Source organism: Strigops habroptila, chromosome 4 (genome assembly GCF_004027225.2).
Source record: "Strigops habroptila isolate Jane chromosome 4, bStrHab1.2.pri, whole genome shotgun sequence".
NCBI classification, from domain to species: domain Eukaryota; kingdom Metazoa; phylum Chordata; class Aves; order Psittaciformes; family Psittacidae; genus Strigops; species Strigops habroptila.
This window is the reverse complement of record NC_046358.1, coordinates 53,870,836-53,885,330: the sequence shown is the minus strand read 5'-3', so window position 1 is coordinate 53,885,330 and position 14,495 is coordinate 53,870,836. Positions and strand designations below refer to the sequence as shown.

At 36.3% G+C, this 14,495-nt stretch overlaps 1 protein-coding gene across 19 annotated transcripts in view; it reads right to left on the bottom strand.

Moving 5' to 3' along the window:
* SOX6 (SRY-box transcription factor 6) overlaps nt 1-14,495 on the bottom strand; it is a 379,634-nt gene that overhangs the window by 207,034 nt on the left and 158,105 nt on the right. For all 19 annotated transcript variants that reach the window (XM_030481391.1, XM_030481392.1, XM_030481383.1 and 16 more), the window contains one exon: nt 13,993-14,203. In XM_030481391.1, coding sequence (XP_030337251.1) covers nt 13,993-14,203 — 211 coding nt within the window. The remainder of the gene's footprint in view (nt 1-13,992; nt 14,204-14,495) is intronic.

Here is a 14,495-nt window from a genome sequence, read left to right as displayed (position 1 = left end):
AAGACACAATGCTGAAATACCAAAAATGCTACCCAATGTCAGACTGAATACAGATTTTTTGTAGGTTGAACCTAGGATAAGGTAAGCACCTTCCATGAGGTTCTGAGTGAGGTCAGGTAACACAGAAGTAAATGGGAATTGAGGTCACTCGGAATCTCTTGGAAGCCAGATCTGGCTGAGTATGGCGCTCTGAAAAACAGGGTGAGAGTCCCTCCCCTTTATCTATGTAAACAGATATAAAAAGCGACAGCATTCTCCAAGGAATTAAAGGTATTACACAGTCATCTTTCCTTATACACAGACTTATCAGCAACCAGAAGTAACCACTGGATATTACTACAGCTCCACATAAAACCAAAGACAATGTCTATATTAGACTATCCTCTCCTTTGCACATTTGCAGTAATTCCTACCATCTAACCTCGCTGACCCGCTCCCCCCTAACAGGGATCCCTGCAGATAAAGTAAAGCACGTCAACATCTGTTTCCATTCACACCAATTTTAATTTATAAAAAGAGCTTTGCTATTTTCAGAACAGGCTCCAGAGCACAATGACAGATTTAAGGCCTTTAATGGTGTTGCGTTTTGAGTGTGTCAGCATTTCATACTCACCAGGACATGATTCTAAGGGGTTGCACCAAAAGGAACTGCAGGGGATTATGAAGCCACAACAAGAGTGTTCTCCTCACCCTATAAACCAGCTGACAAACTTGTTATGTCCTTAACAAATCTCTCTTTGCTGCTTTGACCAGAAATCAGAGATCCAGAGCACTGTGACACAATTCCTTCTCTTCCCATTTTCATTCTGTGCATTCCTTCTACCGCCACACACCTTTCTGAAACTCAGCATGTATTACCAGGGTACATTTTCCAAACTGATTTCCCATGACATAGCTCTGTTCTTACTGACTTTTGAACCCACTGATTTTTGTGAAAGCAAAGCTAGGCCAAAGCTCTGTGTGGGTTTTGGGTTTTGTTTTCATTTAAAACTCAGTCTTTGGTCTCTCCTGCTCTGCCGTATCACAAATTTCACAATACCTAACTATCATTTTTCTAAAGTTCTTTTAGCTGGAATTTATTTATAGATTACCCTTGTAAATCTAAAGAACTTACTCATCCTACCAGAAAGTTGCAGAGCATACAGACTGTGAAGGTCACAGTTGTACAAAAACAATTCACAGAGTTTCAGGGAATTCATAGTGACTCAAAATAAATTTTTCCATCTCCTCAAGAGGGTTTAGTTGTCTTTTTTAAGATATACAATATGAAGAACAACTTGAAGAAACAATGCACAAGTTGTGTTGTAATCACATAACAGCTAAGACATGAGCAGCTGAGCAGAAGGAAGATGGGCAGTGGAATGCCATACAGTAATCAGCACTGTTGACTAATCAGAATTTGAGACACTAGAAGGTAATAAGGGTATTATAAAGAATGGCTTATTGAAGGAGCAGCTGTTTATGTGTAGCTCACTGTTTAAATGAGTTCCATTGGATTGCATGGTATGTTTTGGTAAAAAAGTTTTACTCAAAAAAAAAAGAAAGAAATTATGTCAGGAAAAGCAAGACGAAGGGAGCAAATATCTGGGTATCATGAACACAAGTACATTAATAGAAGCAGTTTTATAGGTATTGGAGACATCTGAAAATGACACAAATTCAGTGGCCCTGGAAGTTACAAAAGAATATTCATTACTTAGGCAAAGCTTAAATGTCATCTTTGTTAGCCTCCACCACTGAGTGTTGTTGCCATGGGCACGAGAGCTGAGGTGGTTATGAAGGGTAATAGACAAAGAGGAAAAAACCAAGGGAAAGTATAACTAAACCCAACTACTGAGCCATTTAAGACATTTATATCTGCACCAGCAGCCAATAAACAGAATAAATAAATTCGACCTAATTTACAAACCAAGCCAATTTTAATATCCCTCCACATAAACATAATAATAAAACAGTGCTATGATCACACCTAGGAAAATCTAATTAAATAATGTAAAAAGACAAAACATAGAAACAATATTCAAAGTCACACCAGTGAAAGTGACAACTCAGACAAAAATTACGTTCAAATCTATGTGTAATGAGGTTCTTCAACAGTTTTTTGTTTGCTTTTTTGTTTTCTGAAATCAGCTTAGATTTTTTTTTAAAAATAGTGTTGAACTGCTGGGAGCAGGAAGGACACTGCCAAATAGTAGTGGAAATTTATCATAATCCATTATTTAAAATATTCTACTTTGGACAGCAAAGGCTTGGTAATATTTAAAAGCAGTCAGCAAGCAGTGGAAACTCTGGTATCTTTTGTAACAGTTCACATGTCAAACTGGCAAAGTGCCCACAGCGTACAGCAGAAAAATCTATTTAATGTCTGCCCCACAAGGCGACATGAGGCTTGATTGGCAGAAAGCAGAGAGTGGCTTTTGATCATGTGTCCTAACAAGCAGTTCCAGCTCCTGTCTCTTCGGCTGAACGGCTCCACATTACTTATTCAAACAGAAGTGACAGGCCACTGCACTACTCTTTGGCTCTAGTCTCACACAGTGGGAGCTATGCTGGAGACAGAGCCACTGATTAAATATATCACTTTTTCGAGACAAGCAGGTTGTCTGAATCAAAGTTGGACAGAATAGACTCAACATTATTAAAAGAGGATATAAAACTGGAGTTGAGTGATGTTAGGCCAGTTTGTACAGCCTCAGGGATTCACAGACTGACAAGGGGAATAAGGAACAGCAGAACTCATAAAGCAGGGTCAGAAATTAGCTGTGACACCTTGGCCATTTTCCCATCACTTCAGGGCCACTGTGTTCAAATTCTGTAGTCTCTTTCTGGCCTTTTTTTTTTTAATGATTTTGCATGAGGAGGGGGGGAAGGGGAACATAAAATTCATTAAGTACCAAAAGTTGCAAATCAAAATTTTTCAATAAAAGATGAAGTATTACCCACATTTTGCCACTTAACATACAGTGTTTCCTAATTAGATTGCGGCTTTTTCCTTGTACTCTCATCAGCCAACTTGATTGTCATCAAATAATTTGTTGATACAGCACTTGCAACTCTTGCTCTGAGGAATAACTGAAAGCTGGGGAAAATGACCTGAATAGATCTGCTTATTACGCTGCCTTGTTAACTCATTAACAAATTGGTTTGATTTTTGAGGCTCTATGTCTGGCCACTGTCTGTTGTGTTACCTGATACGCAGACATAGAGAGGCAACAGATATGATACGTTGTCTAGTCATTTTATCACAGAAAAAACAGACACACTGAAACTTGGAGGAATCAATGCTCCAACTAAATTTTTAATTACAAGTATAACTGCAGATATAACAAAACCTATTAATAATGCTGTCACACTGCATTTAAACAGCTAAAACCACAAACACTCCACAGAGGAAACAAAACTGAAGGAAACTTATTTTACTTTGTGATGCATGTGCATGCCAGGTCCATAAAATTACTTCTGGGCTATTCAAAGTTCTGTAAAAAAATGTTAAAACTATGATACAATATCTAGACAGATATTTTTCCAGAACTACTCCTTCAGTAATTCCACTGAAATTAATAGAATCACTTCAGGAATAAATTTGGTTCAATATTTAGTTTTCACTACAAGTTCTTCTGACATTTTAACAAATCTCTGCCTGATGTGTTAGGTTTTTTTTCACTGTAAATATTTAAAAGTAATGTCCTTGTTATATATTTAAGATATGATAAGAACTGCTAAGACCTACACTGAGAACCAGAGCTGTTTTAAATATTGAAAATGCAGGTAAATGTGAAGAGAAAATAGAAAGAACTGAATCCTGTCCTCATGCACATGCCTTAACACATCCAGCACATCCATAAATGCAAACAGAATTCAGTCTTAAGGCAGTTAGACTAACAAGAAATTCAGTACAGAGCTCTCAGTGTTTCTGGTGCCACTGCAGGCTCTCCAAACTGGAGTGTTCAGAGTTCCTCCAGATGGGTGAAAAAGCCTGCTTGCTTCATCATTTTCAAACAAATAAAAGACAGAAAAGTATTCAAGATGGGGTTTTTCAGGTTCAGCGAAGATCATGATTCACCGTAGAAGGTGATGTCACATCAAGTTCTTTAAGAAATGTGAGCAGGCAGCAGTGCATTACAGCTTCATGTCAAAATATGGCAAATGATTATGTAAAGCATTAAGTAAAACAGTTAACAAAAAGGAAGATGAAAATAAACAGGCATTCATGCATAGGGCACTGCGCCCAGGAACTCTGGGCACCTATGTAAGTAAAACTAAAAATATGTTATGATTAATATAAGAAAACAGCTATTAGATACATTCCAAAATTCTAGGCTGTAGAACAAGACATTTTGGCACAGCTTTGCTGATTGGCAGCCCATGTTAAAAACCAACCCAAGACTGCAGCAGAATGGGTGCAGCTAGTCAGGATGGAGCAATGCTAACAGGAGCTATGCAGATGTTTAAACAGTACTTGCCCTCACGACTATATATAACAAGGGCTATTGCACTCTTTTTTCATGAATATCACAGTCTGAACTCTACAGAAACATCACCACTTCTTTATATTATTACAGTAATACAGAAGATGGAGGATTTTGATACATAACCAGCTACTAACTCATGCTTCATTTTGGAGATCAACATGACAATGAGTGAATAAGGAAAAAGCCTACCTACAAATGGGAATTAGAAGTTTTCATCACAATCCAAAATATACTTATGAAGCACAGAAAAATGTAGTTCAGAACACTGAATTAAGTTTTGTTCCTAGTTTTCCCTTTGTGCTCATCAGCCATGCACTGGGAAGTGAGAGCACACATTTGGGGGTAAAATTCAAATTATACAGATGAACAGGACTCAGACAGGGCTTGAGCATACTGCCATTGATGTTCATGATAAAGCCTCTCTTGCATTTAAAGGTACCAGAACAGCCCTAAAGTGCAGAACTAGGCGCCTTAAAATGAACCATATTTGAGACCACAGCCAGGATGCTGTGTTCAGTTCTAGACTCTCCAGTACAAAAAAGACGTGGGCATATGTAGAGAGTCCAGCAATGGGCCACAAGAAAAACAACTGACTGGAGCATCTCTCATATGAAGAGGGGCTGAGACTTCCATTAGCATTTAGCCTTGAAAAGACGGTTTCCAGGGGATAATACAAAAATATCTGATGGCAGGAGGAAAGAAGGCAGACCCACGCTGTTCTCAGTGGTGCCCAGCGAGGGGCTCAGAGGCAAAGGGCACAAGTGGAAATACTGGAAATTCCCTTGAAACAGAAGACAAACCTTTCTTATTGTAAGGATGACTAAACACGGAACAGGTTGTAGAGCTTCCATCCTTGGAGACACTCAAAAATTAACAGGACAGAGCCCTGAGCAATCTGTTCTACACGATGCTGTTCTGAGACAACCCATCGCAAGTGGTGCTTTCCCACCTAATCCACTCTCTGATTCTCTGGCCCTATGAAACCACCAGCAAACTGAGTGTAGGCAAACACAGATAGATTGTCACTGAAATAAACACAGTAAGATTCTGTCACATATTGGCTGATATACTTGAAAGAAGACAGCTGCTTTTAATGATAACATCCTAGATTTTATGATGCTGTGAACTGAGCAATTCTTTGTAAAAAGGATAAAGTCAAAATCTGATTTCCTCCCTCATATTATAAAACACTGTAGAAGATTGCCAAATTTTTTAAACTCAAATTCTTCCAATTACAAATTTCAGGGAAGAAAATAATGTCTTAAAAATACTTACATAAAGTAGTATTTTAAATGGAAAAAATGAACTCCTTTTTTTCTCTAATTCTTACTAATTCACAAAATTCTTAATAATACCAAAAATAGTAACACTGACGTTGAGTGGATTTAGTCTCCTTAACATAATATTTGTTTGGGGTTAATTAGCATGGCTGAAAACTAATCTTAATTGTTTGTTATTTCCACTGGAGGCAGGTTTCCCTTATGAAAGAAGTGGCATCTTAGAGTTTCAGACTAAAACACAGAGGTGATAATATCTGCTCTCTCCAGCAGATGAACTAGAAGCCTAAGCATGCAGCTCCCTCGTGCAGCCAGGTAGCGAATGCCTCTGTCTCCCTTGTGGCAACCAAATAAAGTTGTCAAAATTATTTTTAAGTAATGATAAGGTACCTAAACCAAATACTGTATAGGAAAATAAGGAATATATCAGCATTTAAAATGTATATGCTGCTGAACATTTTTACTGTCATTTCTTTAAGAAAAGCAGATCTAATTAGCTGTATCTCTAAAGTGCGCACCTAGCATTTTTATTATGTATTATAACATTTTGCTTAGAGTTGACATTTTTATTCTGACAAGCACTGTCTGGAGAGCTCTCAATAAATAATACATTTACAATTTTCAGTAAATAAGCACTGGACACAAATCGTTATCCTTACTTACAGCTGCCCCTCTCTAATAGTGCTTTTACAAGTAAGGTGACTATTCAGTCTAATGCAATACTCTCAGTGCTGGAAAGATATTTTCATTCATTACCACAGTCACAAGCACTTAAAGCACTTTTAGGCCCTATTGCAAAACAGCAGGAATGGCAAAGCAAATAAGACCAACTAAAACTAAAGTTCATCACCAAAGAAATCTGAGGTCATTTCCAAGATCCTACAGGATTTGGAAAATACAATGGCATACAAGATCAACCACATTCAAGCCCTATCTTTCCCTCATATCTTTGTATTTACATTAGCAATTTTAGGAGGGGAAGTAATGAAGTCTAGTCTCTATAATAAACCTGATGACTACAAAATGTATTTCAATTCCCATTTTAAAGCATGATCTGATCATAACATTGTTTGTGTCACAGTACATCAGAAAGCAATGAAATTTAAATTTATTTTTCTGCTGCCAAGATCACGCAACTGAAGCAACTCTCCATATTTTTACAGCTATTTACTCACTTAGGTTCTTCACCATAGAGACCAATGTCAGTTGCACCCATTCATATTGAACTTGCCTTTCTTACTAAAGTAAAGAAAAAGCTGGCTTTGTAGCTGCGCTTTTTAAATAATGCTTTCAGAATACTAATAACACAAATAGTGTAAAGATAGCAGATCTTATAGCTCTAAAAATCTTTATATACGTATATATAAGTATGTATCTTATACTCTTTAAAAAAGGAAACAAAAATGCAAAGGAGCATAGTGCAAAAAATTATATAAAATGGAAGCATGGAGACAATTTATCACACAATAAAAATGAAATTAAATTGTATCCGGCAATAAACAACATAAAAAATGAGAGGTACCGTGGGATTAAAAAAAGGTGAGATGACCCCTGACAGTAAGACATTGGAAACTACACTCTCTGAGGAGGAACTGGTTGGAATGGTCAGCTGGTGAAGATTTCTGCCTGTTTCAGTTTAATCTGTCCCTGTCCGCAGCTCAAGTTCAGAGGCAATGAGGAAAGGCTGAAAGTCCATTTGTTCTAATGAAAAGGATTTTACTCATCTCAAATATTCAGGGCTGAATAAAAACATGTCCTCAATGTAATGTGAGCATCTCAAAATGGTGAAAGTAAACCTCTACCAAAAAATACCTTAAAGAGTAATCACAGCTAAAAGGGATGTCCCAGTCTTCAGAATTGAGACCTGAATTTCATACTCTCTGAACACCTGGATTTGAGCTATGATTAACTCTGTCTGTTAGCAAAACCAACAGTTTTGTAGATGTGCAGAGGTACGAAGCTTCAACAAGAAAAAAAATTGCGCTGGGAAACTGAACCTCCAGAAAAGCATAAGCTCGTAAAATATCACTGATCCTATATCTAGGTAACTGCCCAAGAGTAACGAAGGTGTATTTTCTCCTAACAGGTCCTCATGTGGCTTTTGCTGTTCAAGTTCCAGCAGATCCTATTATGAAAAATGCAACCATCACACTCGCCAGAGTCTTGTTGATAATCCTGAATTAGAGCTAAGAATTGAAGGCACATGAAAACCTTTTAGCGAAAAAGATAGTCTCCATAATCTATTGACCTAGTCATATAAATCTCATTCTTCATGATACCTACGTAAAAGACTACTGTTCCCCAGTTCTGTGCCACGAACAAATTTCAGACCAAAGAAAAAGAAAGGAAAAATCTTCAAATGTAGCATGAAGCATACTGAAAAAATGCTGAAGAATTACTATCCTGTAATCCAAACAGAACCTGTCAGTAATGGCTAGATGCTCAAATGATACAACACTGGGCAAGACTGTAGTGTAGACAGCCAGATAACAAATGCAAAGATAAGGTGGAAAGATGAAAACATGTGACACTTTCTTCAATAAAAACTGTGAGAGAGCATTTATTCACAAAACAGTACTTTGAAAGACTTAAAAATAAAAGGCAGGAAATAGTAAAAAATTAATAAATTCTCATATACCTAGAAGGATAAGTAAAAATATGAGACAAGATATTATTGACCAGGCAGAGTATGGTAACACAGGCTGGGTTTACCTTTATAGAAAAAAAATTACCTGAATATATGTTGCATTCTAAATGTCATTAAAACAAGTTCATTAAAGTTATTTCTGCTTCAAACAAGAATTAATTTTTGAAAGAAAAATCAAATACCTCAGATAGAAAGAAACTAGGCTGTACCTTCTTTTAGTTACCAGGAAAATAACCCTAGAAACCAGTCTCTTTGTGGTAATATTCCTAAAAATTCCTAAGTTACTTTAACACATTAAGACATAGGAATTCACCATACACTACAACAAATGAATTCTTTGAAATGTTATGATATATAAAACTTCTCTAAATAGAAGAATATATTTTTCTAAACCATCAATACAAATTGCAAGAAAAAGGAGTGGCCAATGTGATTTATCAAGATCATCAGATGAAAAAAAAAAAAAGAGAGACAGTGAGTTGCATTTAATTATATAGTAAAAAGGTAAGACATTCAAGAAAACAGTGGTTTAGGAAAATGTGCCTCATATGTCTCCTCTAACTTGATCTGAGTCATCTATTTATTGTGTGGACTATTGGGCTTTTGTGTTTTTATTTTGGAAGTGTATCTGGAGCTTAGCAGAAGAATTTCTCAGCCTAGATGTTACCATATATGGCTTCTAACTAAAAACAAGTAAAAGATTTATATTAAAATAGCTATGTACATAGCTGATTCTGCATTTGCCTACCAAAATGATTTTTAAGAAGAAGAAAAAGGAAACATGATGAGGATAGTACCTAGCAGATGCAGCAAGGTTTTTCAATGATGATGAACAGATTTTGAAGAAGGTGGGTTTTTTCCACATCCAAAGGGCTTGTTTCTAGCTGAGAGGAACACCAGTTACCATTTATGAATTCCACAAGTGTCACAAAAAATGGAACAGTAGCATTAATTAATTTTTAACAATTAGTTTGGATAATCCTAATACCAAATCCCAGTAATATTTTCAAAGCCTTGAAACAGAACAAAATATCTGTAGCCATTAAGAAAACTGTAGAAAAAAGAACAGAGGTCTATAAATGCAAGGTGTATCAGGACAACCAGGGATCACTTTCATCAGTGGAAATTGTGGGTATAGAGCATACCACAAGACAGGTAACTTGAATTAAATCTCAGTAAAACTTCTGAAAAACATTCAAAAATACTTATAGAGATGTTCAGTAGTTTAATTCTAGATCTGATCCAAAAAAGAGGACTCCTGAAATGTGCTGTCCTCAAAGGTTGTTATCCTGGGTCTTTACTGGCATGATAGAAAACGTTATAAGGAAGTGTTAATCTATTTTAAGTCAATATAAAAGAAAGCCTTCAATTATTATTAACTAATGAAGCTGGAGGAAAAAAATCACAAAACTCAAAATCAGAAAACCCACCACTACTGACTAGTGTAGTAAGATTTTTCCTATTGCATATCAAATGAATAATACATGTGAATCCTTAATTTTTCATTTAGATATCTTCAGACGCATTATGTATCCCTATGAGTTACATACATCCACCCATAGAGAGAAAGTACAAACAGGTGCACATGACAGAATAGGTGGAAATTTATGAATATACTAGTCTTTATGTAGATGTTCATTATTCCAAAATGCATATGTAAAAATCTTTGATCTCTGAATGTTCAACTATGGTCTTCAAGGAGGCAAAAAGAATGGGAAGCAGTTTATAAAAAGCTTGTGCTAGAATTGTGAACTGAGCTTGTCTGAAAAATGATACTGTATATATTGCTCAGAATCAAGGTCAAAAGTGAATTAGGAATCCAGGCCCTGAGTAATGAGGGCTTAGCACTTAGCAGAAATGACATGCCCAGTTTCCAGCTCAGAAGTGCCAGCTGACCTGCCAACCCAGCATTCCAGATCTGAAAGGGGGAAATCTGCTCTCCTAGCTACAGACAAGATGTGTGCTACTAATTATTGCTCGTAGAGGCTTATGATGAAGTACAGTAGGATATTTGTCTGGAAGCCAATTCTCAGCCTGGAATTCAGTCAGCCCAGGCCATGTAAAGATGTCTCGAAAAAGTAATATAAGCAATATTTAGAAAGAAGAGTCTTTTACTGAATGGGGATAGAAGAGGAAAGAAGCAGTCTGACCATACTATCTAACATAAACTTTTCATTTGAGCTATAAAGAGATTTAATAGTTGATTGTACAGAAGGATACCTCCAAAGGAGGTAAAAAAAAAAAAAAAGAAAATTAAAACAATCCTTCTGCTCATAGAAAACCAAGATGAATATATTGAACTTATCCAAGAGGCCCTAGAGTCTAGCGTTGTTGATTAAACTAGACACCTGTTCATTTCTGACCTCTTCTGTCTTACTAGAACACATCAGCAAAGTCTTTACATACTCATATTAACTCTAAATATTTGTAGCATTCTTTTTTCTTCTGTTTTTTTCTCCAAGTAACAATTTTCTCATCAAATTTCTCATTTCCAAATCACTACAAAGTAAGACACAGGAATGCCTTATTGTACAAAGTATGCAAATACTGGACTACGAAGTAAAAAAATGTTGTTTATTCTGTGATGTTGGTAATCTTTGTTCAAACTACAAATAATGATAAAAACATACCTAAGGTATATTCAGTCCTGTATGAGGTGCTTCTGTTCCCAGTATTATACACAAGACATGACACTGGCTGAAGCACTACTATTAAAAAGAGATTAAAACAGCTGTACATTATGCTGAAACACCCACTCTTTCCTTTACAAACAGACGGTCCTGGATTACAAGCAGCACTTGACCATTTAAATCACTACAACCACCAGATTTAACCAGCTGGGCCATATTCTCTTAGGCAATGCCTGTTGACCTCCTCAGTCACAGCTGCTGAGTCGAAATTCTCATTAGACAACTTATTTTCAGAAGCCAAAGGACTCTGATTAAATATATCTATTTAGACATGATAAAGTCTTTCAGTATATATTTTGTTTCCAATGTTATGGGGTACAATGGAAACCACAAGCATTATACAGAAGCATGACACCTAATATGTGAAGGTATACCCAAAATATTTAAATATTTCACACCAGCAACTTGTATTACTCAAATTCGGATTCTATAGATGGACTAGAAAGTTACTATATAATAACATTAAAAAAGACTTGTTGCTGCACTTGCACGGGGATTAGAGCAGATGACTGGAATTCTTGGGTTCTTTATTCCACTTCTAACTCTACACTTGACATATGACTGTATGTTAGCCCAGTCCCCACAGCTACATTGGTGGTCATGGAACTCCTCACTATAAAAAAACCTGTATTAGGTTGTTCAAAAGAGACTATAAAATGGCAAAACATTTTCATAATCTCAGACCTTATTTCTCCAACTGACTCTGCACTGCATCAGTTGCAGCACCCACAATCACAACAAAGACCAAAGTCTTAAAATAGTGATTATTTTTAAAATGTTATTTTAACCCAATCAAACCACTCTGGAGATTTCACCTCTTTTTAATTCAGAGAAACCTCTCAATACTGAAATAGGTGTTCAAATCTGTCACAAGATTTTTGGTATTCCTAATCTACACAAAAGTTTAAAACCATTGAAATTCCTAAGTGTAACGTCTTTAAGAATTTTCAATCTTTCTATTAATGATTTTTCTGTACTGGTTTATATGATACCAGTCAGATGTTCACTAATTAGTTTCTGTAAAATGGAAGTGACCTTTTTTCCTACAGAAAATACTGGATGAATTGAAAAGAACTTCACATGAAGCTACAGTCAATTGCCTTTGAACTTACAGGTAGACTTTAGAATAGTTTTCCACTCTAATATGGTCCTTAAAAGGCAAGATTATTTTATAGATCATAAATTACCTCCATTACACACCTGGTGAGAACACATAGCATGGAAGGCTCAGATACAGTGAGAGGGATCTCTCTGCTGGGCACATACATGTCTTAAATCAACCAGTGTATACTAATACAGAGGAAGTGCAGAAAATTATTGAGAATTCATACAAAAATAAACTATGAAACACTTGAATCCTTACAGTAAGATACTACGTTTAAACTTTCTGATGCACATTCTTATTAGCACACTATTCAGTATATTCCCGGAAAAGTCTTAGCTATGGTGTCAGTATAATCAACAGCAACTTGTATACACCCGCAGCAAAGTATGAGCCAAGACCTTTGATTAGCATGGAGTGTGGAACGACTGTTACCGACTGTAAAAAACAACTTTGCCAAAGTAACATTTAAAATAGTTTTCCCAGTCTAACCACCAAATCTAGGAAAGCAATTTTTAAAAGAGTGATCTTTACAGCTGAAAACAGACAGATGGTAGTAAAGAATCTGGGACATTCTCTCTTTAGAGATGTTTCACCAGCTTCAGAAAGGACACCTATAGAACACATTTATCTATGTGCTGGCATTTAACAATTATGCCAAGAAATTTGAAAGCCTGCTTCCATCCCTACATGATTTTATTCCATATTTAAACATATTATTGTGTCAGCACCAATTTTAGTTGAAATCTACATTGCTACATGGAGCTGAGGGATCCTAAAGTCCACTGTTTAAAGTGGACTGTTACAGTACCATGAAATTGAGGAGGCAAAATCATTCTGCACTCATTCATATTTCAAAGAAAGAAGTAATCACAAAGTTCTACTGTGTTATGGTTCTCCTATGTTACAAATATTCTTCCTGGGTTATTTTTAATGCCACTAAAGAACACTGGTAAAATAACTAACAGAATCCACATAGATGCCTCCATACCTGTTTATATATTTCAGAGCCTCCTGCTCTTACATCTTCCCTGGTTCAAACTCATGTGTGAGTTCACAGACTAGAAGGTGTTGCTTCAGCAGCAACCAAGACTTCACTCTACTTGACATGGGGAGAGATTTTTCTAGTGGACCTTAACCATGTGTGCAATGATAAACTCGTTCTGCAATTCTGCTTAGCTCCTATCAAGACAAAAATTGTAGCAAAGTTGATGAAAATATCTGAATAAGGACTGAATACATAAACTGCCTTAGAGCTCAAAGATTTGTCCTCATTTTTATCTTTTTTAACGTATGTAGGTCAGAACTAGGTAGTCTTTACAATTAAAGTGTTTCCCATTGTCCTAGCCACAGATGCTGGGTCATTAAGGTGGTGAAAGATGAGAATTTCTAAGGCAAAACAAACCAGCTCATGTTTTATTCATTCCTATTGTTTAAAATAAACTTTTATCTTTTAAAAGAAAAAGAACAAATAGCACTGAAGAATACCTCTCACAACTTTACAACCAGTTAAGAGTTCATCATAACCTTTCAAGTAAGAGTTTAGTTTTCACCTAAACCAACATTATTGCTTTGACTCACAGGCAACCAACACAATTTAGAAAGTCTTAAAAAACTGGCATGTTTGTCTAAAATCCCTAATGGATCTCAAACTACCATTGCCATGGTAACCTGTGAATAACTTTATCCTAGCCTTTGCCAATTACGCAATTTTCTGGCTCTTGATACCAAACACATTCTTTATGCCATAAAAATTGTAGGGTTTGGGGGTGGGCAAACTGCATTGGTCTTATCCAACACATACCTTCTTGCTCAGTCCTGGTCATTTCTTCTAGTTTCTTCTGCTTCAGTGTGTCCACCACATCTGCAAGGCTTCCTTTGCGGCGTTCTGGTGTTCCAAAATTAACACTGGTCATTAGCTCACTGCGGTCACGACCTCCTTCGTCGGGCTTGTTTGGTGAGGTAGAGGTATTTCGGAAGGAATATAGGGAACATAACTTATTACTCTCTGACTCCTGCAAAGAAAAAATACAATATGAAAACATAGGCTATTCTGTCAGAAGGATTTCAAACAAGTAAGAGTTAAAAGCATTATTTATTAGTTTGTAATGCTAATGAGCCTACATATATCCTCCAATTTCTAAAATGAACATTATGATTTGAACTTCCTGAGTTTTAACACTTGGCAGGGGCTCTTTTTCCCTCAAAGCCAGTCCTCTCCATGCTTCTAACAATCCTACTTCATACCTAAGATACTCTTGATCAAGAATTTTCCTTGTCAGAAACAAGCCCCTTCAACACTTTTTT